The sequence below is a fragment of the Entelurus aequoreus genome, linkage group LG26 (genome assembly GCF_033978785.1).
Source record: "Entelurus aequoreus isolate RoL-2023_Sb linkage group LG26, RoL_Eaeq_v1.1, whole genome shotgun sequence".
Taxonomy (NCBI): domain Eukaryota; kingdom Metazoa; phylum Chordata; class Actinopteri; order Syngnathiformes; family Syngnathidae; genus Entelurus; species Entelurus aequoreus.
The window spans coordinates 11,352,517-11,378,006 of NC_084756.1; the positions used below are offsets into that span (position 1 = coordinate 11,352,517).

The window sequence follows — 25,490 nt, forward strand, 5'->3', positions numbered from 1 at the left end:
TAAAAATCAGTGATGAAGAAAAAAATCAATGAATGCTTCGTGTATGCTTAAAATTATAAAATACATAAATATTAAACGTTATTATAAATGTGCCCGTTACTATATTACATATATACTTACATCATGTATATAAAACCTCAATGGAGGTGTTCGGATGTTTTTTTAAGGGCTTTATTAGGCAAAATTGTGCGGCTCACATAGGCTCCATAGTAAGCAAATTTTTGATTTTATTTATTTTATTTTTATATTTAGAATGCATTAAAAAAATAACATCCATTATTTGTCATGTCTCTCATAATGATTGTGAATGATAGTCACAATTCCAAAAAAGTGAAGTCTCCCTTTAAAAACCTCTAAAGCAGGGGTCCCCAAACTACGGCCCGCGGAAAGTCCCAAGTATAAAAAAAATTTAAAAAAAATAAAAATAAAATTCTGTCTTTTCCTATCCACTTTTTACCGCTTGCTACTCACGGTGTCTCCTAGCCGCTCAGGCAAATCATATTGTCTAAAAATGCATTTTCTCATCGATAACGTGACATCATCACGAGCGCGGAAAGTGCGCTATATATATCTAATACAGTGTTTCCCATAAACTGCCAAGATACCTGTGGTGGTGGGGGCGTGGCTATGGGTGTGGCTATGGGCGTAGTCAAATGACATCATCGAGTAATTTGCATAATTTACTACAATGATTTGATTTTCTCTAAAAAGGCTCAAAAAATGTATACTTACTAATTAATAATAACAGTTTTGTTTTAAACGTCCATCCATCCATCCATCCATTTTACAATATAATTATAACAATTTATGTACATATTTATATACAGATATGAACAATAAGTTATTCACTGAAATATATTTATTAATTGTGGTTCTTACAAAAAATATATCTTATAAAATATAAAAGCTAAAATTTCTCAAAGCTCTGCCCCTTTAATTAGTGCATACTAAATAATTTAACTTTAGCCTACTACTACAGCCATATTATTTACCAGCAACATAAAGTGAAACAGAGGCAGAGGTGTCCTGCCACAGTCAGTAACAAATAAACAGAAAACAGTAGTGGTGGTAGATAGACACAGAGCTTCATCAAACATCTGATCCACTGAACAAAGAGCTCCAAAAATCTTGAACTTTAGACTGTCATCAGTTTTACTCCCTACACTTAACCATGTGTTTCCTACTGCCTGCAGACTTTGCACCCTTTGTTATATACACATATTGTGTTTCTAATATAAATACATTTAATAAAGTCAAATACAAATAAGGCAACAAGAGAAGTATCCTACACTTCTCTTAGGTAAAGTAAATCTGAACAGCCGATATGGGCATCTACATCAACTATATGATTTGCCTGAGAAGCTGGAGAGGACAAAAAAAAAAAATAATTTTTTATTTTTTTTTTTATTTTATTTATTTATTTAATTTTTAATTTTATTTTTTATTTGTGGCGGACGTAATTCTTTCGTGGCGGGCCGCCACAAATAAATGAATGTGTGGGAAACACTGTAATATATATATATATATATATATATATATATATATATATATATATATATATATATATATATATATATATATATATATATATATATACATATGCCCCCGGCCAAATTGTTTTAACCCAATGCGGCCCCCGAGTCAAAAAGTTTGGGGACCCCTGCTCTAAAGGCTTAGTGGCCACATGCGTGGACAGCACCTTTTAGCTCTTATTTCCATAATTGTGTACACTACTGAATTGGGGTCTTATGGCCACTTATGTGGACACATATACTGCCATCTGGTGGTGTCAGTAGAGTACAACATACAATGGAATTTGGAAAAAAAAAGTGTAAAAATGAGAATTAGCATGTCACTAAACATGAAGTACACGTTTGTGTACTTATGGACTAAGTACATCATATCAAAAGATGATTCTTAGTTTTTATTCTAATTAGGGTCCAATAAGCCCAAATAGCAAAGAGAAATAAAAAAAGCATGTAAACAAACAGCTTTGGCCTTAAGAGGTTAAGACGATGGTTGATTATTGAAGTCATTTAAGCGACCAGCAGAGGCGCTGTTAATTGAATGTTGGCTATACTTGGTTGTCTAAAGAAAATAACAGGCCAGCGCGGGAAGTTGACATCGGAATATAATACAATACTGGCATGGAAACATGAGTTCAGAACATTCAGAGAGTGATTCACACATTCCATTATTGGATTCTATTAATGGATAAGATTCAACATTCCCATACGTCTATTTGAATCTGGACTGCCACAAATGCTTTCTCTGCCGATGTTAATGTAGGTGGATTTTACATTTAAAAAAGTAAAATCCAGTAAAATGTATTATTGTAGTAATATGGTTAAAGTTAAAGTTAAGATTTGTTTGTGATTTATGATCATTTGTGAGGGCACCAAAGGGACTTCTGTGTGTGTGAGCATGTCGGCAGAGCATGGGCAATACATAAACTTGCATGAACTAACCGATTCTCCCATCCCACTTAAAGTAATATTTATAATAATATAACATGGCCACCTCTGAATGAGGATTGTTGAAACCGTTACTTGACCTTGCGCGTCATCCTTGCATCATTTTATCTGGGAGCAGTGAGGTGCAGCAGTGATAAAAGCTCTGTGTAGCGAGGAAACGGAGACAACGAAGAAAGAAAAGGAGGGGGTTGGCGGTAGTGAAAATCAAATATAAAAAGGAGTCGTAAAATATCAGCCCACCATAAAGACAAGGGCAGATATAAATCTATCCACGTGTCACGTTGTGTTCCTCGTCCAGTTTGCCGTCCTCTACCACTTTATTGGCTTGGTTATTAAACATTTCTATTGGTGGCGTGTGTGTGTGCACGTGTGTCAGGTTAATAGAGATGAGAGGCAGCGAGGGTCAGAGCGTGGACATGCATTATGCATGAGGCAGGTCCCGCGGGAGCTCTGCGCTATTGTAGCGGCTGCAGACATAAACAACACAGCGACAGAGGGGGGCCGGCTTCATTAGGGGGCTGCGGCGGGAGGGAGGTGGCAGGCAGGCGGACACATGGGCTGGGGGGGTGGTAACTACCAGGGGGAAAATAAGCCCTTTGCAGCTTTGATAGAGCTCTCCCTTGTCTGACCGGGTCTAATTCTCAAGGAAAAGTGTTTGTTTACAGCACGCCCTTTGTGGAAGTCATCTACTACCTAGTGTTTAATGAAACTCAACTCAGGGTATACTCATTTAATTAGCCCGATTCATTATCAAGACATCCTAGGGACAATTTGTTTTTTTTTTATTGTCAAGCCATTTTGATTGTGGTGAATGAATACAAGTGAATCTTCATGTTTAGTCTCTGCTCCTAAATAAATACCTAAAGTAGCAACACTACACAATCTTAAAATATACTAATGCAAACATCTATATTAGGATTTAAATTTACCATATTTTTTGGACTATAAAGCGCATTTAAAATCCTTTCATTTTCTCAAAATACGACGGTGCGCCTTATAGCCCGGTGCGCCTAATGTATGGAATAATTCTGGTTGTGCTGACCGACCTTGAAGCTATTTTATTTGGTACATGGTGTAATATTAAGTGTGACCAGTAGATGGTAGTCACACATAAGAGATACGTGTAGACTGCAATATGACGCCAGTAAACATACTTTTCCCGGGAGACTCCCGAATTTCAGTGTCCCTCCCGAAAATCTCCCAGGGCCACCATTCTCCTGAATTTCTCCCGATTTCCACCCGGAAAACAATATTGGGGGCATGCCTTGAAGGCACTGCCTTTAGAGTCCTCTACAACCTGTAGTCGCGTCCGCTTTTCCTACATTCAAACAGCGTGCCGGCCCAGTCACATGATATATGCGGCTTTTACACACACATAAGTGAATGCAATTCATACTTGATCAACAGCCATACAGGTCACACTGAGGGTGGCCGTATAAACAACTTTAACACTGTTACAAATATGCGCCACACTGTGAACCCACACCAAACAAGAATGACAAACACATTTCGGGAGAACATCCGCACCGTAACACAACATAAACACAACAGAACAAATACCCAGAACCCCTTGCAGCACTAACTCTTCCGGGACGCTACAATATACACCCCTCGCTACAACCTAACCCCGCCCCCCCAACCCATTAGCAGACATATTATCTGGTGTTTTGTTTCACAATATTATGCAAAACCAACTTTTCTTACCTTCTGGTACCTGCTGATGTGTATTTGAGATCTGCATAAGTCCTGAAAATTTGCGCACGCCCGCCACTGTAGCCTGTGCCGACACCGTAGTCGATTAGCTTCTTCTTTTTCACTATCTTCTTGTTATGGGACATTCATCCTCCGCTGTTGCCATTTCTAATATAAAGTAGCGTAAAGTTCTAACCTAAATCTCAATATAGAAGCTTTAAAAACATACCGGTGTAGTGGGTTTACATTATTCACCCAAGGAACTTTAGTTATTATAGAGTTCCGGTCGAACAGTTTTTCACGGGACACATTTCCGGCGTTGTTGTTGCACTAGTGAGCCACGGATGAGGAGATGCTGCTCTGTTATCGATTGAAGTAAAGTCTGAATGTCATTAAAACAGTTAGCTCCATCTTTTGACACTTTTTCCACTCCCATCCTTGTACGCTACACCGCTACAACAAAGATGACGGGGAGAAGACGCTGTCGAAGGTGAGCCACGTAAATAAGACCGCCCACAAAACAGCGCATCCTGAAGTGACTGTCAGAAAGCGACTTGAAGATGATCTGTAAAACATCATCTATGCAACATTTTGACCAAAGAACCACCATTACATGTTATGTAGACCACAAGGAAGTATTTTACATTTAGAAAAAATATATAATAACAGGACCCCTTTAGTGCGCCTTATAATCTGGTGCGCCCTATGGTCCAGAAAATACGGTAGACAAGCTGGTTTCAATTGATAAATTTCAGTACGTGTCCCCCAGGAAAGCGTAACTTTTTCCCATTTAAAACATGCAGCAACATTTCACAACGTTCTAAAGGTGCCTTAGGTTGTCTCAATGCTTGTTTGAAACGGTGCACATTAGGGGTGTGAATCTTTGGGAACATAATGATTCGATTCGATCCCGATTACCAGGGTGACTATTCATTTCAGAATCAATTCCCGATTCAAACTGATTCTCGTAATGTATTATTTAGTAAAATAACTGATGAAATTTTTTCAAAACAGGTTGCAGGTTATATAAGCTTATTTTTGTTGCATGGAGATGGCCTAAAACATATTTTTTAAAATTGATTCTTATAAAAAAAAAGATTCTTTAAAAAAAAAAAAAAATCGATTTTATTTAAAATTATGAATTGATTTAGATTTAGGGTGAATAAGAATCGCGATTCGGATGTGAATCAATCTTTTTGTGCACCCCTGGTAAAACAACAGTGGAGTTACTGTGTGAATTCGCCCCAAAATATAATAAGGTGGAAAAAATATGACTATATAATATATTTTTGGGGTGTTCCGTTACTCCCAATACAAGACTGGTATTGGAGCCTTGAGTATTGGCCAATACCGGTATTGATCAGTTCAACACAAATCATTCATACTTTTATTATTTATCAATATTTTATTATCTATTTAAATATAACCTGACCTATTTATCAATAACCATCTAAAATGGACTTATGCTTTCTTTACGTCGAAGTGGAGTGTTAATTTGTTGTTTTAGCAATACCTATTGATCTGAATAATCCATGAATTTAAGCTCATGACGCAGTAGGAGGATTGATGCGGACACATTTGTTACTGGATATAATCTAATACGCTTCTGCCTTGGAGACTTTGTATGTGTAAGTAAGGTGCAACTGTAAAGATTTCATACATGTTTATTTTGACAAATGTGCTGTTTTAGACTGCAATATTGTTCAATTAAGGACACTTATGTATGTTTAGCTTGTGTGCCATTATGTGCTTAGCGTTTGTGTAGCTGCTACATCCTACTAACCTTTAGTCAGAGATTTTATCTGATCATTGTTTTTGCTGCTATGGCACCAATATCCGATATCAATATTGAATCGGGACACCCCTCACATTTTTACAGCAGTTTTTGGAAATATAAATGTTTTGTCCTGAGGACCTTAAGTGTGAGAGTTGACACTGTAGAAAAAAAAAATATCGCAATAAAAATGTTTATTCATCGCAGGACCTAAAATACAGTAAACAATAATAATGAAATAATAATACTGTAACAATAATAATACACAATACATACTAGGGCTAGAACTATGTAAAAGTGAGACGTGTTTTATATGTAAGATAAAGATTATTAATAATTTATAAAAAATAAGAAGAGTAAATTAATCATTGTTTAGATGGTAATGACAAGAAAGTGATGTAGTTAATTTATGAATTCAGTTAATCCTACTGGTTTTTGGATATGAAAAACCTAATCGTTATGTATTGTTTGCATGTAATGTGTTTTCATTGTAAAGTATTTGTTTCTATTTGTACTTCACAGTATTGCTAATATGATTATTTTAATTTTTATTAGAATTTATTTAGTTTTCTCAGAACTAATCTACTACTACTACTACTACCATACAATACCGGTACTGTTTTTTAAAGTACAGTCATCCATCCATCCATCCATCCATTTTCTACCGCTTATTCCCTTCGGGGTCGCGGGGGGCGCTGGAGCCTATCTCAGCTACAATCGGGCGGAAGGCGGGGTACACCCTGGACAAGTCGCCACCTCATCGCAGGGCCAACACAGATAGACAGACAACATTCACACTCACATTCACACACTAGGGCCAATTTAGTGTTGCAAATCAACCTATCCCCAGGTGCATGTCTTTGGAGGTGGGAGGAAGCCGGAGTACCCGGAGGGAACCCACGCAGTCACGGGGAGAACATGAAAACTCCACACAGAAAGATCCCGAGGCCGGGATGGAACTCACGACTACTCAGGACCTTCGTATTGTGAGGCAGACGCACTAACCCCTCTGCCACCGTGCTGCCTAAAGTACAGTCATGCAAAATAAAAATAAAAATTGAATGTTTATATGTAGTATTCAGACTGTATTCAGATTGATGTGTTTGAAGTAAAAAATGTATTAATAGATAATATTTTTACAGCTGTGTTTGGGAAGCTGACATTTCTTGTCAAATGTGTGAGTGTATTTTCAGGAGCTCCTCAGGGATAAAATGCATTTTTTTGGATTACTTAATGCAGTGTTTTTCAACCTTTTCTGAGCCAAGGCACATTTTTTCCATTGAAAAAATCCCAAGGCACACAACCAGCAGAAAACATTAAAAAATGAAACTCAGCAGCCGATATTGACAGTAAAAAGTCCTTCTCGCAATTGTTGGATATGAATTCAAACCATAACGAAGCATGCATCACTATAGCTCTTGTCTCAAAGTAGGTGTACTGTCACCACCTGTCACATCGCGCCGTGACTTATTTGGAGTTTTTTGGTGTTTTCCTATGTGTAGTGTTTTAGTTCTTGTCTCGCTCTCCTATTTTGGTGTTGGTTGTCATGTCATGTACAGATGTACTTTGTGGACGCCGTCTGCTCCACACGCTGTAAGTCTTTGCTGTCGTCCAGCATTCTGTTTTTGTTTACTTTGCAGCCAGTTCAGTTTTAGCTTCGTTTTGCATAGCCATCCCTAAGCTTCAATGCCTTTTCTTAGCGGCACTCGCCTTTTGTTTATTTTTGGTTTAAGCGTTAGATACTTTTTTACCTGCAAACCATCGTTTGTCGTTCCCGACATCTACAAAGCAATTAGCTACCTGCTGCCACCTACTGATATGGAAGAGTATTACACGGTTACTCTGCCGAGCTCTAGACAGTACAGACCCCAAGTACCTGTCGAACTATTTCACCAGAGTAAGCGATGCTCACAGGTACTACACGAGAGGGAGTTCCTCAGACCTTGTCCCCCCCAAATTCAAGACTGTCATGGGAAAAAATGCATTCTACTATTTTGCCACCACACAGTGGAACGCACTACCAACAAGCCTTAAAATTCGAACTTCCCTACTAAATTTTAAAACTGCCATAAAATCATGGCGCAGCTCAACCTCTACCTGATCTGAACCAAAATTGATCCCCAGCAACTCTTCGAAGCATCAAACAGGTTTATATGTGGTTATAGTGTATGTATATTTATATGTGGTTATAGTGTATATATATTTATATGTGGTTATAGTGTATATATATATTTATATGTGGTTATAGTGTATATATATATTTATATGTGGTTATAGTGTATATATATATTTATATGTGGTTATAGTGCATATATATTTATATGTGGTTATAGTGCATATATATTTATATGTGGTTATAGTGTATATATATATTTATATGTGGTTATAGTGTATATATGTTTGTATGTGGTTATAGTGTATATATATTTATATGTGGTTATAGTGTATACATATTTATAGGTGGTTATAGTGTATACATATTTATAGGTGGTTATAGTGTATATATATTTATATGTGGTTATAGTGTGTATATATTTATATGTGGTTATAGTGTATATATATTTATATGTGGTTATAGTGTATATATATTTATATGTGGTTATAGTGTATATATATTTATGTGGTTATAGTGTATATATATATTTATATGTGGTTATAGTGTATATATATTTATATGTGGTTATAGTGTATATATATGTATATGTGGTTATAGTGTATATATATTTATATGTGGTTATAGTGTATATATATTTATATGTGGTTATAGTGTATATATATTTATATGTGGTTATAGTGTATATATACTGTATTTATATGTGGTTATAGTGTATATTTATTTATATGTGGTTATAGTGTATATATATATATTTATATGTGGTTATAGTGTATATATATATTTATATGTGGTTATAGTGTATATATATTTATATGTGGTTATAGTGTGTATATATTTATATGTGGTTATAGTGTATATATATATATGTGGTTATACTGTATATATATTTATATGTGGTTATAGTGTATATATATTTATATGTGGTTATAGTGTGTATATATTTATTTTAGGGAGGTGTTTAGGGCACGTCCGACCGGTAGGAGGCCACGGGGAAGACCCAGGACACGTTGGGAAGACTATGTCTCCCGGCTGGCCTGGGAACGCCTCGGGATCCCCCGGGAAGAGCTGGACGAAGTGGCTGGGGAGAGGGAAGTCTGGGCTTCCCTGCTTAGGCTGCTGCACCCGCGACCCGACCTCGGATAAGCGGAAGAAGATGGATGGAACATACTTTTATTCCATGGCTTTTAACACTGAGTGATATCCATCCTGCAATGGCGCCCCATAATACACCTGCTGTGAACCTGTTTTTATGTTTTATTTATTTATTATTTTTTTATCGTGTTCTGTTTGTGTTGTGTTGTGTTTGCTCGGTTCTCGTATTATCTTTTAACCTGCTCATTGTACAGCACTTTGGCTACCCTTGTGGTAAATTTTAAATGTGCTTTATAAATAAAGTTGATTTGATTTGATGGATGGATGGATATTTATATGTGGTTATAGTGTATATATATATATTTATATGTGGTTATAGTGTATATATATTTATATGTGGTTTATATATATTTATATGTGGTTATAGTGTATATATATTTATATGTGGTTTATATATATTTATATGTGGTTATAGTGTATATATATTTATATGTGGTTATAGTGTATATATATTTATATGTGGTTATAGTGTATATATGGGACGGCGTGGCGCGTTGTGAGAGTGGCCGTACCAGCAACCTGAGGATTCCTGGTTCAAACCCCACCTTCTACCAACTTCGTCACGTCCGTTGTGTCCTTGAGCAAGACACTTCACCCTTGCTCCTGATGGGTTGTGGTTAGGGCCTTGCATGGCATCTCCTGCCATCAGTGCGTGAATGTGTGTGTGAATGGGTGAATGTGCAAATAGTGTCAAAGCGCTTTGAGTACCTTGAAGGTAGAAAAGCGCTATACAAGTATAACCCATTTACCATTACATATTTATATGTGGTTTATATATATTTATATGTGGTTTATATATATTTATATGTGGTTATAGTGTATATATATTTATATGTGGTTATAGTGTATATATATATTTATATGTGGTTATAGTGTATATATATATTTATATGTGGTTATAGTGTATATATATTTATATGTGGTTATAGTGTATATATATTTATATGTGGTTATAGTGTATATATATATTTATATGTGGTTATAGTGTATATATATTTATATGTGGTTATAGTGTATATATATATTTATATGTGGTTATAGTGTATATATATTTTCTCATTCTGTTTTGCACACTCTTGGAGTCAACATGTGCATAGTCATGTACATAGTGTCATGTACATAGTGTATATACCCCCCCCTCCCCCTCCCATTTTTTGTATATATTGTTTTTCAAATCACCTGACATGGGATTTGTAATTTTCCTGAGGGAACTCTCCTGAAGGAATCAATACAGTACTATCTATCCATATGCACACAATCTATCCATTTTTTAACATATTTTTTTATATACATGTTACAGGTTATATATATTTTATTATTGAATGTATCAAATGGGATGAACATTTAATGGACCACAATGGAAACAAGCCTTTTGATTTTTTGTGCCATCCATTTGCCTTTTTGAAGTATTACATGGATTCAATTCTTTAAGATGTCAATTAACTTCTCAATCAATCAATCAATCATTCAAAGACACTTAACAACGGCACATTTGCGGATTATAATGACTGTTTTGCATATTTTTAACCCAATTAGGTGAAATTACATAACCTCCCACGACACATCAGACTATATCTCACGGCACGCGGCACAGTGGTTGAAAAACACTGACTTAATGATATGCTGGATGATGAGACAATTAGACATACCGTCCAGGTCATGCTTGTGTTCTGTGGAGTACGCCTTCCCGATCATAGTCCAGACGGGTCTCAGGCAGCCAAACAGGCCCTCCAGAAAGCCTCCTCCCCCTCCAGTGGACTGGCACTGCAGTCTGGCGTTGTACGCATCGCTCCGCACCGCGCTGCCGGCCTCCGTCACCGTCCCCTCTCCCTCTGTCCTCATGGGACTGCCGTCATGCTCGTGCAGTTTGAGGACGCTGTTGGCAAAGTGCTCCTGTTGTTCTTCGCCTGGCGTCTGGTTGTGCCCTGGCGTCTGTCCGTCCACTCCTCCACCGCCGCCATGTTCCACCCTGCCCCCTGTGTCTATAGAGAGGACATTGCGAAGAACGCACTGGGTCGGCGTCAGGTCCATTTCGGGGGTGCAAGGGGTTTCGGCATCGAGGCGGCGAAAGGACGGGGGGTCGGAGAGGGGGGTGTTGAAGCCGGAGAGAGACGGGGACGGGGCACGGGGTTCGTGAACGAGGGCCATGAGGGACTTTGGAGAAGAGGCAGCCTTGATGAGAAAAAGATGACGGGGACAAATTAGAAATCTATTCAAGGTGAAATAATTGTCTTGTCACCTCTGGATGTACTATAGTTCTATTAAAAAGATGGTTTGACAAAAACAGACTATCCTTGAATCTCAGTAAATTGAAATAAGGCTATTTGTTAACAGTTGAAGAGAAAGTCAAACACAAATACAAATAGACGGAGTAAATATTGAAAGGGTAAAAGAAAACACATTTTTGGGTATAATAAGAGATGATAAATTGAATTGGAAATCTCATATAAAAAAATACACAACATAAAGTAGCAAGAAACACATCAATAATGAATCAAGCAAAACATGTTCTAGACCAGTGGTGTCAAACATACGGCCCGAGGGCCGGATCAGGCCCGCGAACAGGTTTTATCCGGCCCGCGGGTTGAGTTTGCTAAGTATGAAAATGTACCTGAAATTTTTTAATGAAAGAAACAGCTGTTCTAAATGTGTCCACTGGATGTCGCAATAGCAATTATTTGTATCTTTGTAGATGATGCTACATATGTACAAAATAAACCACTTGATATTAGTCGAGGAAAATTATCCCAAATAACATACTGTAATTTGATTTTTATATAATTTTTTTATCTTGATAGATTGAAAATTAACACCAATGAGTTGACTAATGAACATTATCACATAATGTATTCAGAAAATATAAATAACGACAAAAATAAAATATGTATACTATTAACCACTACAGGTAATTGTAAAAAAACAAAACAACAACATTATGATTTCTAAAATTTCAGAATGTGCTTGTTCTATTTTTAAACAAAGAAAACAATCTGAAGTTGTCTTTATTTTTAAATTATTGTGCCGTGATTTGACCAATCTGGCCCACTTGGAAGTAGATTCTTCTCCATGTGGCCCCCGATCTAAAATGAGTTTGACACCCCTGTTCTAGACCAAAAATAACTTCATATTCTCTACTGCATCTGAGTTATTGTGTAGAAATATGGGGAAACAACTACAAATGTGTGCTTCATTCACTAACTGTGTTACAAAAAAGATCAATTAGAATAATACATAATGTTGGATATAGAGAACATACAAACCCTTTATTTATTAAATCACAATTATTGAAATTCAACGATTTGGTGCATTTGCAAACATCTAAAATGATGTACAAAGCAAACTATAACCTGCTAGCCAAGAATGTACAACAATTCTTCTCAACAAAAGAGGAGAAATATAATCTTAGAGGAACATCTAATTTAAAACATTAGTATGCTCATACAACACTTAAAACTTTTAGTATATCAGTATGTGGAATTAAATAATGGAACAGATTAATTATGAACATCTTCAACCCTTTTTTCTCCCTTTTTTTCCTTTTTTTATTGAGACAAAGATTATTTATGTATTTAATATTTGTATGCTTACTATGGTATATTATTGCTTTATTATTTATTTGTTCACTGTTCTGTTACAGAGAACAAGGAAATGGGATAAAATTGCTATCATATGAAAAGGGGTAGGATTAAATAAACTCTGCTTCTTCCTACTCCTTTTCGGACGTGCTATAATGAAACAACTGGAATCGTGTGATGCATTACATTGTATCGTATGCATGTTCCAAATAAACTGAAACTGAACTGAACTGAAATTATAGGTCACATTTGTTGCCATGGTTACTCTTATTACAACATTACCGTATATACAGTATAGGTGTCAAACTCCAGGCACCTGGATTTATGTCAGGGAGTCAAATGAAGACACTTTCTCGATTCTTCAACCATTCTTTCAGCTTTGCCAGGAAATGTGCGCTACATGCAGTTAAGATACCTGAACTCACTACAGTTACATTTAGATGCAACAAGACTGTCTTCAATATTCCTTTTAAAATGAATTGTACAATAGTTGGCACTTTCACTTCTGATTTCAAATTGAATACATAGTAATAAACTGTGTCATATTATGGTTATAGTGTTCATTTATTCCGAACATGAATACAACTACAATATGTGACATCACATATTTACAGTTTCTCATTACAGCATGTCTGAAAAGGAGTATGAAGAAGCAGAGCTTATTCGGTCCTACCCCTTTTCGTATCATAGCAATTTCTACCTACTCATTCTGTGACACAACAGTGAATAAATCAATCAATCAGTAAAGAAATGGACTAATGAGTAAGTAAATCATTATTAAATACATAAATAATAATAAATACGATTCTCATAAATACATACAGTATTTAGGTAAGTTATTATTTTGAGATGAATACGAATATCTCCTTTTTAATTAAGGTTTGAGACGTTTGTCAAGATTCTTCTTTCTACTTTGTAAACATTTTGAGTTTGTACACTTTCTTAAAGTGGATCATATTAGTACTCTGTTCCACTTCTTTGCCTCATCCATCCATCCATCCATTCATTTTCTACCGCTTGTCCCTTTCGGGGTTCTATAATTAAATTCCAAATGCTGATGTGCGAAAGGTATTAAGTGTTGTACAAATGTTTTAAATGTGATTCTTCTCTAAGCTTACAGTTCTCTTTTGTTGAGAAGAAGTGCATTCTTGGGTAGCAGGATATAGTTTGCTCTGTGCATAATTTTAGATGTTTGCAAACGCACCCAATCATTGAATTTCAACGATTTTGATTCAATAAATAAAGGCTTTGAATGTTCTCTGTAGAGAATGTCATGTATTATTCTAACAGACCTTTTTTTTGTAACACAGTAACAAGTTTTATGCCCCATAAATAATTTGATTCTTTTCAAAGCATTGACTAAAATTAAAATTCATGCCATTTTTGTATCTAATGATCAACGATATTTTTGTGTTAATGCCCCAAAACTATCTAAAGATATTCTCAGGGCATAGATTTGATTGCAACTGGACTGTTGAGGTTTTCTTAGAAGATGTTTTGCCTCTCATCTGAGCATGCTCTAAAGCTCGGACAAGAGGCCAAACCTCTTCTAAGTCAGGGGTGTCCAAAGTGCGGCCCGGGGGCCATTTGCGGCCCGCAGCTAATTGTTTACCGGCCCGCCACACATTCTGCAAAAATTGCAAAATTGATAATATTGCAAAAATTAAAAAAAAAAATTAAAAAAAGTGGAATGAGGTGAAATCTAACAAGAAAAAGTTGCAATGTTGACACAAAGCTGCCATGCAGGCTGTTTTTTTCTTTTGTCTTTGTTTATTTTTATTTTTTTTGCCATTGCTAAAAAAAAAAAGACTAAAAATCTAGGTTATAATGAATTATTACTTAAAAAATTTCACTTTAAAATGTTTTATGTGGAAAAAATTTTGCATATATTGTTTGGTTGCCATATAAAAACATCAAAGTTTTATTTGACAAAAGACCATAAAACAAACAAAATAATAGTTCCAAATTAAAATCGACAGATATATCTGAAGTTGATCTCGTAATTTAAGTGTTAAAAGCAAAAAAAACTAATAAAAATGTATCACTTTATGAGTGGGTGTCAAAACTTGGTCTTTGGCGTGGTTTGCTCTCCCGTGGTGCAAAAGAATTGGAACGGACGTGGCGTGCAGGTAAAGACATAGTTTAATTATTACTATAAACTCAAACAAAAGGTACAAACAAAAGGCGCTCACAGCGGAGGTAAAAAACTTGACTAGGAAAACAAAAGGCGCGCACAATGGCGGAGAACTATGAACATTAAACAAACAAAAACTTACGTGACAAGAAACTGTGAACATGGCATGAATGTGTGATGTCGCCAGGACGAACAACAGAAACAGAAAAGCCTATATAGTGACATGATAAGTGAAAACAGGTGCGTGACTAACTGTGAACAGGTGCGTGACATGACAATGTGAAAACGTGAGACAGGTGTGTGTGAGTCCAAACGTGGAACAGGTGAAACTAATGAGTAACCATGGAAACAAAACAAAACCAGGAAGTGAAACCAGGAACTAAGGAAGTGTCCAAAAAACAAAACAGCACATGGCCAAACAAAAACATGAACACAGACATGACAGAACCCCCCCCTTACGGACAGATCCCAGATGTCCAAAAACAAAAAACAGGATCAAGAGTCATGGGAGGGGGGGAGGGGGACATGGCGGTGGGTCGCCAGACCAGGTGTCCCCGAATCCACCGGGGCAGAGTCAGGTGGCGGCGGCGGGTAGACCGCCGCTGAACCTGACGAGGTGGGCGACCTGGGAATGGCCACATTCGTGGCAGACGAGGAGGTCGGCGCACCTGGCGTGGCGGACGCCCATGGAAAGGCCACATCCTTGGCCGACGAGGAGGTGGGCGCGTTGTCGTGGCAGGCGGCGAAGCTTGGCGTGGTGCGTCAGGCGGCGAAGCTTGGCGTGGTGCGTCAGGCGGCGAAGCTTGGCGTGGCGGGTCTTGACGAGGGTCTTGGTCTTGGCGTGGGTCTTGGTCTTGGTCTTGGACTTGGTGTGGTTGGTCTTGGTCTTGGACTTGGCGTGGTTGGTCTTGGTCTTGGCGTAGTTGGTCTTGGACTTGGTCTTGGTGTGGCGGTGCTTGGACTTGGTCTTGGTTTGGGTCACTTGGCGGGTCTTGGTCTTGGTCACTTGGCGGGTCTTGGTCTTGGCTTTGGTCTTGGCGTGGGACAGCCACGGGCGGCACTTGGCGGCGTGGGGCAGCCACGGGCGGCACTTGGCGGCGTGGGGCAGCCACGGGCGGCACTTGGCGGCGTGGGGCAGCCACGGGCGGCACTTGGCGGCGTGGGGCTGCGACTGGCGGCACTTGGCGGCGTGGGGCTGCGACTGGCGGCACTTGGCGGCGTGGGGCTGCGACTGGCGGCACTTGGCGGCGTGGGGCAGCCACGGGCGGCACTTGGCGGCGTGGGGCTGCGACTGGCGGCACTTGGCGGCGTGGGGCTGCGACTGGCGGCACTTGGCGGCGTGGGGCTGGTACTGGTGGCGCTTGGCGTGGAGCAGGTACTGGTGGCGCTTGGCGTGGAGCAGGTACTGGTGGCGCTTGGCGTGGAGCAGGTATTGGTGGCGCTTGGCGTGGAGCAGGTACTGGTGGCGCTTGGCGTGGAGCATGTACTGGTGGCGCTTGGCGTGGAGCAGGTACTGGTGGCGCTTGGCGTGGAGCAGGTACTGGTGGCGCTTGGCGTGGAGCAGGTACTGGTGGCGCTTGGCGTGGAGCTGGGCGTGGAGCAGGTGGATCTTGGCATGGTCGAAAAACTGGTGGTGGCGGCCGTGCTGGTGGCTGTGGCTTGGCAGGTCGAAAGACAGGTGGTGGGGGTCGTGCTGGAGGCTGTGGCTTGGCAGGTCGAAAGACAGGTGGTTGTGGTCGTGCTGGTGGCTGTGGCTTGGCAGGTCGAAAGACCGGTGGTGGAGGTCGTGCTGGAGGCTGTGGCTTGGCGTGACGAAAGACTGGTGGTGGGGGTCGTGCTGGTGGCTGTGGCTTGGCAGGTCGAAAGACAGGTGGTGGTGGTCGTGCTGGAGGCTGTGGCTTGGCGTGACGATGCTGACCCACCCCACCTGAACAATTCCCAGCCCTAGCCCCCCCCTCAAGGAGCGGATCCCAGACGCGCTCCCCGCGGTCTGGAACCGTCTTTTGGGGTGGGCGGAGGGGGTTCAGGAGGAGGGCAGAATCCTCCCCTCTAAATTGTCCAAAAGGTCTTTCGTTCCCCCCCACCTGGGCTTTTGTGGGTGAAAAAAAAATTTCTGACTTGGGCGTGGCATGAGTCCTGGGGGGCGGGGCATGAAAATTGGGTGACTGTGATTGACAGGATCTGATTTCTAAAAACATGTCTTGGTAATATTTAATCATGGATTTAGAGTCTTTCGTTGGATGTGGCTGACAAGAAAAAGAGTTCAGGGGAAAAAAATCCATGACTTCACCCACTGGCAGCGGCGTGACGTCGTCCTGGGGAAGCCGGGCTGGCTGCAGCTCGTTTCCGCCTGGAGGGGGAGGAGCTTGCGGGAACGATGCGTCCTTTCCACTGCTTGTGGAAGCCCTCCCTGACGTCCCTCGTCGGGAGCGGCGCTTCCGGGACTGCGGTGACACAGCGCCATCCTCGGACCAAATGGAGTCTCTGTACTCCACGGAGGAGTAGCGCAGTGTTTCCTCCTCCATGGCGCGGAGGACCTCCCACGCTGCTTCGTCCAAAACGTCCAATTTTTTTGCGGGAGAGCTCTCGAGCTGGCGACATCTGTCACGACTTGGTCTTTGGCGTGGTTTGCTCTCCCGTGGTGCAAAAGAAATGGAACGGACGTGGCGTGCAGGTAAAGACATAGTTTAATTATAACTATAAACTACAAAGTACAAACAAAAGGGTACAAACAAAAGGCGCTCACAGCGGAGGTAAAAAACTTGACTAGGAAAACAAAAGGCGCGCACAATGGCGGAGAACTATGAACATTAAACAAACAAAAACTTACGTGACAAGAAACTGTGAACATGGCATGAATGTGTGATGTCGCCAGGACGAACAACAGAAACAGAAAAGCCTATATAGTGACATGATAAGTGAAAACAGGTGCGTGACTAACTGTGAACAGGTGCGTGACATGACAATGTGAAAACGTGAGACAGGTGTGTGTGAGTCCAAACGTGGAACAGGTGAAACTAATGAGTAACCATGGAAACAAAACAAAACCAGGAAGTGAAACCAGGAACTAAGGAAGTGTCCAAAAAACAAAACAGCACATGGCCAAACAAAAACATGAACACAGACATGACAGTGGGGTACCTTTTTGGATCCCAAATATATTTAGTAGGATTTTATTTAACTTTTCACTGTGATTACTCAAAAATTTTAAAGACTTAAAATCAATGGTGTCCTACATTATTGATCTAATTAAGGCTCTAATTACAAAATACTGCATAGTTCAGTTTGACTATAAAAAACAAAGTTGTCTTTGACAGAAAACCTTTCTTTTTTTAACTTTATATCAACCTCAAGTTGATATAGAGATTTACTGTAAGCATTAAATAAAAAATAATAATAATAATTTGACTTATTTTTAACAGTTCAATGACTGAGACCCTTTATAGTCCCCGGGAGCCCTAAAGGTAAAAAAAATAAATAAATCCATATATTTTGTCAAGGTTTGAAAATGTAAAATATCAAAATGGCCCCCGCATGCTTAAATTTTTCCGTGTACGGCCCTCAGTGGAAAAAGTTTGGACACCCCTGTTCTAAGTCAACCTAGGGTCTCATCTATAAAGCTTGCATGTACACAAAACATGGCAAAAATGCATACAGGGTTTTCAACACAATAAAAATGACTATTAATGGGTATGAATTGAGCTTTATCTATTTTGTACGTAGACTTTTAGTCAGAATTCCATGCACGGTTTTATAGATGAGACCCCTAAACAGTTCAGTTGTGTTGTCAATTCCCTGAAAATCCTGATACTCACAAACATGTACTGCAGAAAGCATTCAACTGCAGTACCAACATGACATCCGATAGCTCGTTGAAAGGTAATAATACATCTCAGTATTGAATGCAGGTGTACAGAGTACATGATGTATGTACTAATGCAACATTTATCCTTGCATAAACTGACACATACTGTTAGTACACAGTAGTGGTGATTGGCATTTAGTCCAATTAAGTTTTAGGTAGATTGTTGATCATACAGTAGTACATTAACCGTGGAGTATTTTGAAATTAGAGCTGTTTCTCAGCTAATTATTATGCCTTAAGTTGCAAGCATCTCCGCCATTAGTTGTCGTAATAGAAATGTGTTAGAAATTGCAATGAAACAGAAGGGGATAGGATTAAATCAGCTCTGCTTCTTCCTACTTCTTTTCGGACATGCTGTAATGAGAAACTGGTAATATGTGGTGTACTATATTGTAACTGTATGATTGATTGATTGAGACTTTTATTAGTAGGTTGCACAGTGGAGTACATATTCCGTACAATTGACCACTAAATGGTAACACCCGAATAAGTTTTTCAACTTGTTTAAGTCGGGGTCCACTTAAATTGATTTATGATACAGATATATACTATCATCATAATACAGTCATCACACAAGATAATCACAATTAATTATTTATATTATTTACAATCAGGGGTGTGGAGGGGGGGGGGGGGTAGGATATGGACCTCTAGTAGTGGACATAGAGAGAGAGAGAGAGAGAGAGAGAGAGAGAGAGAGAGAGAGAGAGAGAGAGAGAGAGAGAGAGAGAGAGAGAGAGAGAGAGAGAGAGATCAGAAGGCATAAGAAAAAGTATCTGCATTTGATTGTTTACATTTGATTATTAGCAATCCAGGGAGGGTATTAGTTTAGGGTTGTAGCTGCCTGGAGGTGAACTTTTATTGCGGTTTTGAAGGAGGATAGAGATGCCCTTTCTTTTATACCTGTTGGGAGCGCATTCCACATTGATGTGGCATAGAAAGAGAATGAGTTAAGACCTTTGTTAGTTCGGAATCTGGGTTTAGCGTGGTTAGTGGAGCTCCCCCTGGTGTTGTGGTTATGGCGGTCATTTACGTTAAGGAAGTAGTTTGACATGTACTTCGGTATCAGGGAGGTGTAGCGGATTTTATAGACTAGGCTATGCCTGTGCGAAATAAACTGATACCGTAACCATAGTGAATGTCACCGTGAACCCTGTAAGATCCAACCCAAAATATTTAGTGTTACCCGCTAGCATTAGCTTATAGCTAAAGATCGACATACCGTTTTGTTTTCCAAGCACGGGAAGGAAGAAAGTGAGTGTGAAGTTTGCTAAGAAGAGAATATATATAATTTTTTCGAACAAACATTTTTATTTACCTAGAAGAGAACATACACATCATATATTCATTGAATTAAAAAAAGAAATCATCAAACACATGACTCTGCAAAGCAATTTGAGAGTATCACTGCTAAACTGCACCATAATGAAGCAGAATGAGTCTAACGCTAGCCAAGAATGTTAAAATAATATCTGAACAGTGGACATTTATCCATGAAAGTATTTTAATGCTGCTGATGGTGTGTTTGACAGAGAAGCAGCTGGAAGGAGATACAGTAGAAATGCTGTACATCGTTATGTAACTATCATTTAAAATGTAACATTAAAATGCTGAACATTATTATTCCGGTACATTACTTCATAAAACTATTGTAGTTGTTAGTAATACTGTATTGTTTTTACCCATGTAAAAGTTTGTTTTGCTTTTAAAACGGCATGTTACATGTTAAACTTGTGCTGTTTTGGGAAGAGGCCAATCATCTATTAAATACATTTTGAATTAATTTGAGATGTTAATTTGAGATTCAAGTGTTTTGAGTTAAAGGGGATAGATAGATAGTACTTTATTGATTCCTTCAGGAGAGTTCCCTCAGGATCTGCACTATTTTGGAATTTTGCATATCATTCACAATCCTTATGTAAGACAAGACTACTTTGGGACAAATGATGATCCAGACCCTTATATTTTTGAGCTTGCATATAAGTAGGATAGGCTAAAAGTTTTAGAAGCTTTGGGCTAAACAGATCCAGCTTTAGTTGAACACTAAGCATCATGTCGCAGTATTGCTAAGTGCTGACCAAGAAATACAATCTACTAACATAATAAAACAATCACTTACTGTACAATGTTCGCTTTCACTAGGTAGCAGACTGATTAAATGTTCATATTTTCCCCTTCAGATTAATCATAATCCTCACAAAGGTTTAAAAAACAAACATACAAAAAAAACAAAACGAAACGAACGTCTTTTTGTGTCTTTCTTGCCATTCCGTATAAGTTGAGCAGCCTTCTACTATCCAGGGCAGAGGCATGATTTATAATCGAGAATTAACTTTTACCAACTCAGAGGCGATGCAGCAGCTCACTGCCTCAATATGTTAATATAGCAGCATAAACTAGTTAGTCTCTGTGATTTTTTTAGAGGGCTTTATGACTGCAATAGAGTACTCCCATTAGCTGTATTGTTAGCTGCCTCGTACTTGCCGTCATTTATGGATTGGAATGCATAAAAAAAATAAAGTCGTATGTGTTCTTGTCTTGTAGGGATTGTGATTAATAGGCAACATTCCCAAAAAAGTGCAGTTTCCCTTTAAGAGCTCCGTCACAGAACCAATATGTATGCATTTGATTATTACATTTTTATGTACAAATTGATGGACAACTTGCTTTGAAATCGTAAGTCAAGGTGACAAGCAGATATTTAAGTCTTTGATTTAATTTGAACAAAAAAAAACCCACAATTGCATGCAGTACATGCAATTTTTCTGTCAAACTTGAAAGAACAAATACATTCAGCAAGAGAGATGAAGTGTTGTATTGACACTGGTGTTGTCCCGATAACAAAATGTATTTCGATACTTTTCAATACTTTTTTCTAAATAAAGGGCACCACAAAAAAATTGCATTATTGTCTTTACTTTAACAAAAAATCTTAGGGTACATTAAACATATGTTTCTTATTGCAATTTAGTCCTTAAATAAAATAGTGAACATACTAGACAACTTGTCTTTTAGTAGTAAGTAAACAAACAAAGACTCCTAATTAGTCTGCTGACATATGCAGTAACGTATTGTGCCATTTATCATTCTATTATTTTGTCTACATTACGAGGGACAAACTGTAAAAAATTATTATTAATCTACTTGTTCATTTAATGTTAATATCTGCTTATTTTCTGTTTTAACATGTTCTATCTACACTTCTGTTAAAATGTAATAGTCACTTATTCTTCTGTTGTTTGATACTTTACATTAGCTTTGGATGATACCACAAATTTGGGTATCGATCCGATACAGAGTAGTTACAGGAGCATACATTGGTCATATTCAAAGTCCTCATGTGTCCAGGGATGTATTTCCTGAAATTATAAACATAATATGAATTTTTTTTAAACGAAAGAAGATTTTGTGATGCCAAAAAATATTATGGTAATCATAGTAGTATCGACTAGATACACTTCTGTACTTGGTATCATTACAGTGGATGTCAGGTGTACGTTTGTAGATCCACCAATGGCGTTTGTTTACATTGTGACGCCGGTGAGCTACGGTGTGTAGTGAAGCATGTTTAGCTATTCCTTGTCCTCCAGTGATAATGATACATGTAAGAAACATACTTTATTTGTCACCATGGAGGTGAGAATTAGTGATTTAGAAGTAGCTAAAACACTGCCGACTGCGGATGGATGTTAGACGCTAGCCATATCTTAAAGCACCTCTTCCTGAGGGCGTTTCAGTGTTATAACTTCACCTTTATCTTTAGTTTTTACACCAAAATGCGTCCTTTCTCACTTTTCTGTCCACACACTGTGTCTGTTTGTAATTTCTGTGTGTGTGCGCTGCCGAACATGCTCCTTTGCTCGTAAAACCAGCAATGACACGACGACGGGGGGGGGGGACCGGTACTTTTTTAGAGGCGGTATAGTACCTAATATGATTAATTAGTATCGTGGTACTATACTAATACTGTTGTACCATACAACCCTAATTGACACTCATTATTTCCAAGGATATATACAAGATTTTGCAGCCGACATAAAACGATGTGGTGGGCCAGGTCTGCACCCCCGAGGCCTTGACTTTGAAACATGTGCTATATGTGAAGACTGAAGCATGACATTTCACATCTAATGCTGTTGCCATGGCATCGAAGTGGCAATGTCTATTCATCATATGTATCATCACACACACACACACACACACACACACACACACACACACACACACACACACACACACACACACACACAAACACGCACACACGCGCGCGCACATACATTAATCATAACAAGTGATCCACCATTTTCTTTCATCCCAACATTTGGAAGAGGAGACACATCTGGTGACCAAGCCGCCATCATTACATATCCTTCATTTCACGTCCTAATAGCTTGTGCAGTTTTACTGCTGCAGTGTGTGTGTGTGTGTGTATGTGTGTGTGTGTTCTTGTATTTCTACCCTTCTTGAGACATCAAGAAGGAAAAGTAGCTTCCATATGAGGAGGTGTGAACAAGAGATGACATAAATCATGGTCCCAATAACATTGCATCTAATAGAGAATGTCTCATTTGCACCACTGCGGGTGACATCTATCAAAATGAGGGTGGTCCCAAAAAGGAGGGATTTTTCAAATTGACTGTGTGTCGGTTTTAAAAGTGCTTCCTATCTGGTCAACATATGAAATAAGAAGTGTGTGTAAGAATTTGAAGTGCTCCCCCTCTGGCCAACATATGTAATAAGTGTTTGTAAGACATTGAAATGCGCCCCCTTTGGCCAAAAATAATTACAAAAAAATAAATAAATATGTGTATAGAGACATACTGTAATAACTTGAATTAAATAATGAACATTAAAAACCAACAAAAAAAAATAGAAATTAACTAAAAGCAGTCTTTTTCTCACGTGTTGACTTTTTTCTTATAAATTTGGGAACAATTTCTCATATTCTTTCTGTTTCTGTAACATTGCAATATTTTCTCGTAAAATTATAAATTTTTTATGTAAAATTATTACTTTTTGACGCAAAATGACAACATTTGTCATATACAATTCTGACCTTTATCACAATATTGCCAATTTTTGTGTTGTTCTTGTAAAATAGTGATTTTTTTGAGTAAAACGATTATTTTGTCATAATTTTGTAAAATTATGATTATTATTATAATATTGCCAACATTTTAAAGTTTTCTTATAAAATTGTGACTTTTGTCGAGTAAAACTACGACTCTTTTTATAAAATTGCCAACATTTTAAGCTTTTTCTTGTGCAATTGCGACTGTTATTGAGTAAAATTCCAACTTTTATCATAATATTGCAAAAATGTTCAGTTTTCCTTGTCAAATTTTGATTTGCATTGAGTAAAATTACGACTTTTATTAATTCTGCCAAAATTACAAGTGTTTCTTGTGAAATTGTGACCTTTTTCTTGTGAAATTGTGACCTTTTTCTTGTGAGATTCCAACTCATTTTTCACAACAAGCTTTTTTTCATATTTGCATAGTATGTATATATTATTAATGTTGTAAATACAAATATTTATATATCTAGAAAGGCTGGTCCTAAAGAGGTAGGCATTTTTCAGAGGTCTCAAGAAGGTGATAAATACAAGAATGTGTGTGTGTGAGCATCACTGACAGCTGTAGCTACACCCAAACACACCATCACCGCGTCTGATAGTGCCGTCGTGTTATGGCCGCCTTCCACTAAACGAGAACACAAACATGTCTCCTACCTCACTGTTGAGAGTCCATTACTGGAGAAGTCGAAGCGTTTATAGTTTCCAGAAGATATTTATTTAGTATTCGTGTTGTGAAAAATGGTGGTTGTCACAATCATGCTAGTCGCATCCTCCTCCTCAGCATCCGACAAGCCGCCGTGACGTCGCTGCCACAAACTCTTCGGTTTTAATTCCGGTTAAAACTTTGACGAAAAAACACCCTCTTCTTCCTACGTCTTCTTTTCCGTCCTCCATCCTCCGAGGAAGCCCACTCGGGATTATATTCGACGACACTTATAGTAAGTAAACAGGACGAGAGAGGAGGCTGGGGTGGGGGCGGGGCGGTGCAGACCTGGCGTCCAATCAGAGGAGAGCTGCTTGGTGACGTGTGCATAGAGAGCAGGTAGGCTCCGTGCGCGGGTGAGGCTACTATTAGGCGAGGGGGGTCAGCTGGTATGTGAGGTGATCTAAATGATGTCATCCACCAGGCATGCAGCATTTGAGTGGACAGGACCACGGTAATCCTTTTCAAGCCTTATTAACGGACTTTAATGAAGCCACAATCTCTTCCTGCCGCACCCCTTTTATCCAGAGGTGCAAGGAACCTGTATTATTCATGAGGACTTTTAGGGGCCCCAAAAACACTGGAAACACTTTGAGTTGAGTTGAGTTTGAGTTTATTTGGAACATGCACATGTGTAACAGGGTCAATTATGTAAAATAAATAATGTATTTTATAATGTTTTATTATTGTTCATAGGCGCCGATCCAGTGGGTGCTTCGGGGCCCGAGCACCCACGTGGGATAGATGGCGACTTTCAGTCTATAATATAATTTTTGAAAAATCTATTTTGCTGTTGTTGACTAACCCCTCTGCATGGTGGGAGAGGGGTTAGTGCTTCTGCCTCACTATACGAAGGTCCTGTGTTTGATCCTGGGCTCTGGATCTTTCTATGTGGAGTTTGCATGTTCTCCCCGTGACTGTGTGGGTT

At 38.8% G+C, this 25,490-nt stretch overlaps 1 protein-coding gene across 2 annotated transcripts in view; it reads right to left on the minus strand.

Moving 5' to 3' along the window:
• The window catches only part of LOC133643155 (mitogen-activated protein kinase kinase kinase 12-like), a 63,941-nt gene extending 39,130 nt beyond the window's left edge, over window positions 1-24,811 (minus strand). For both annotated transcript variants that reach the window (XM_062037569.1, XM_062037568.1), the window contains exons 1-2: window positions 24,514-24,811; window positions 10,858-11,380 (exon numbers count right to left, since the gene is read on the minus strand). In XM_062037569.1, coding sequence (XP_061893553.1) covers window positions 10,858-11,356 — 499 coding nt within the window. In that variant the 5' untranslated portion in view covers window positions 11,357-11,380; window positions 24,514-24,811. The remainder of the gene's footprint in view (window positions 1-10,857; window positions 11,381-24,513) is intronic.
• Window positions 24,812-25,490: the final 679 nt, after the last annotated feature.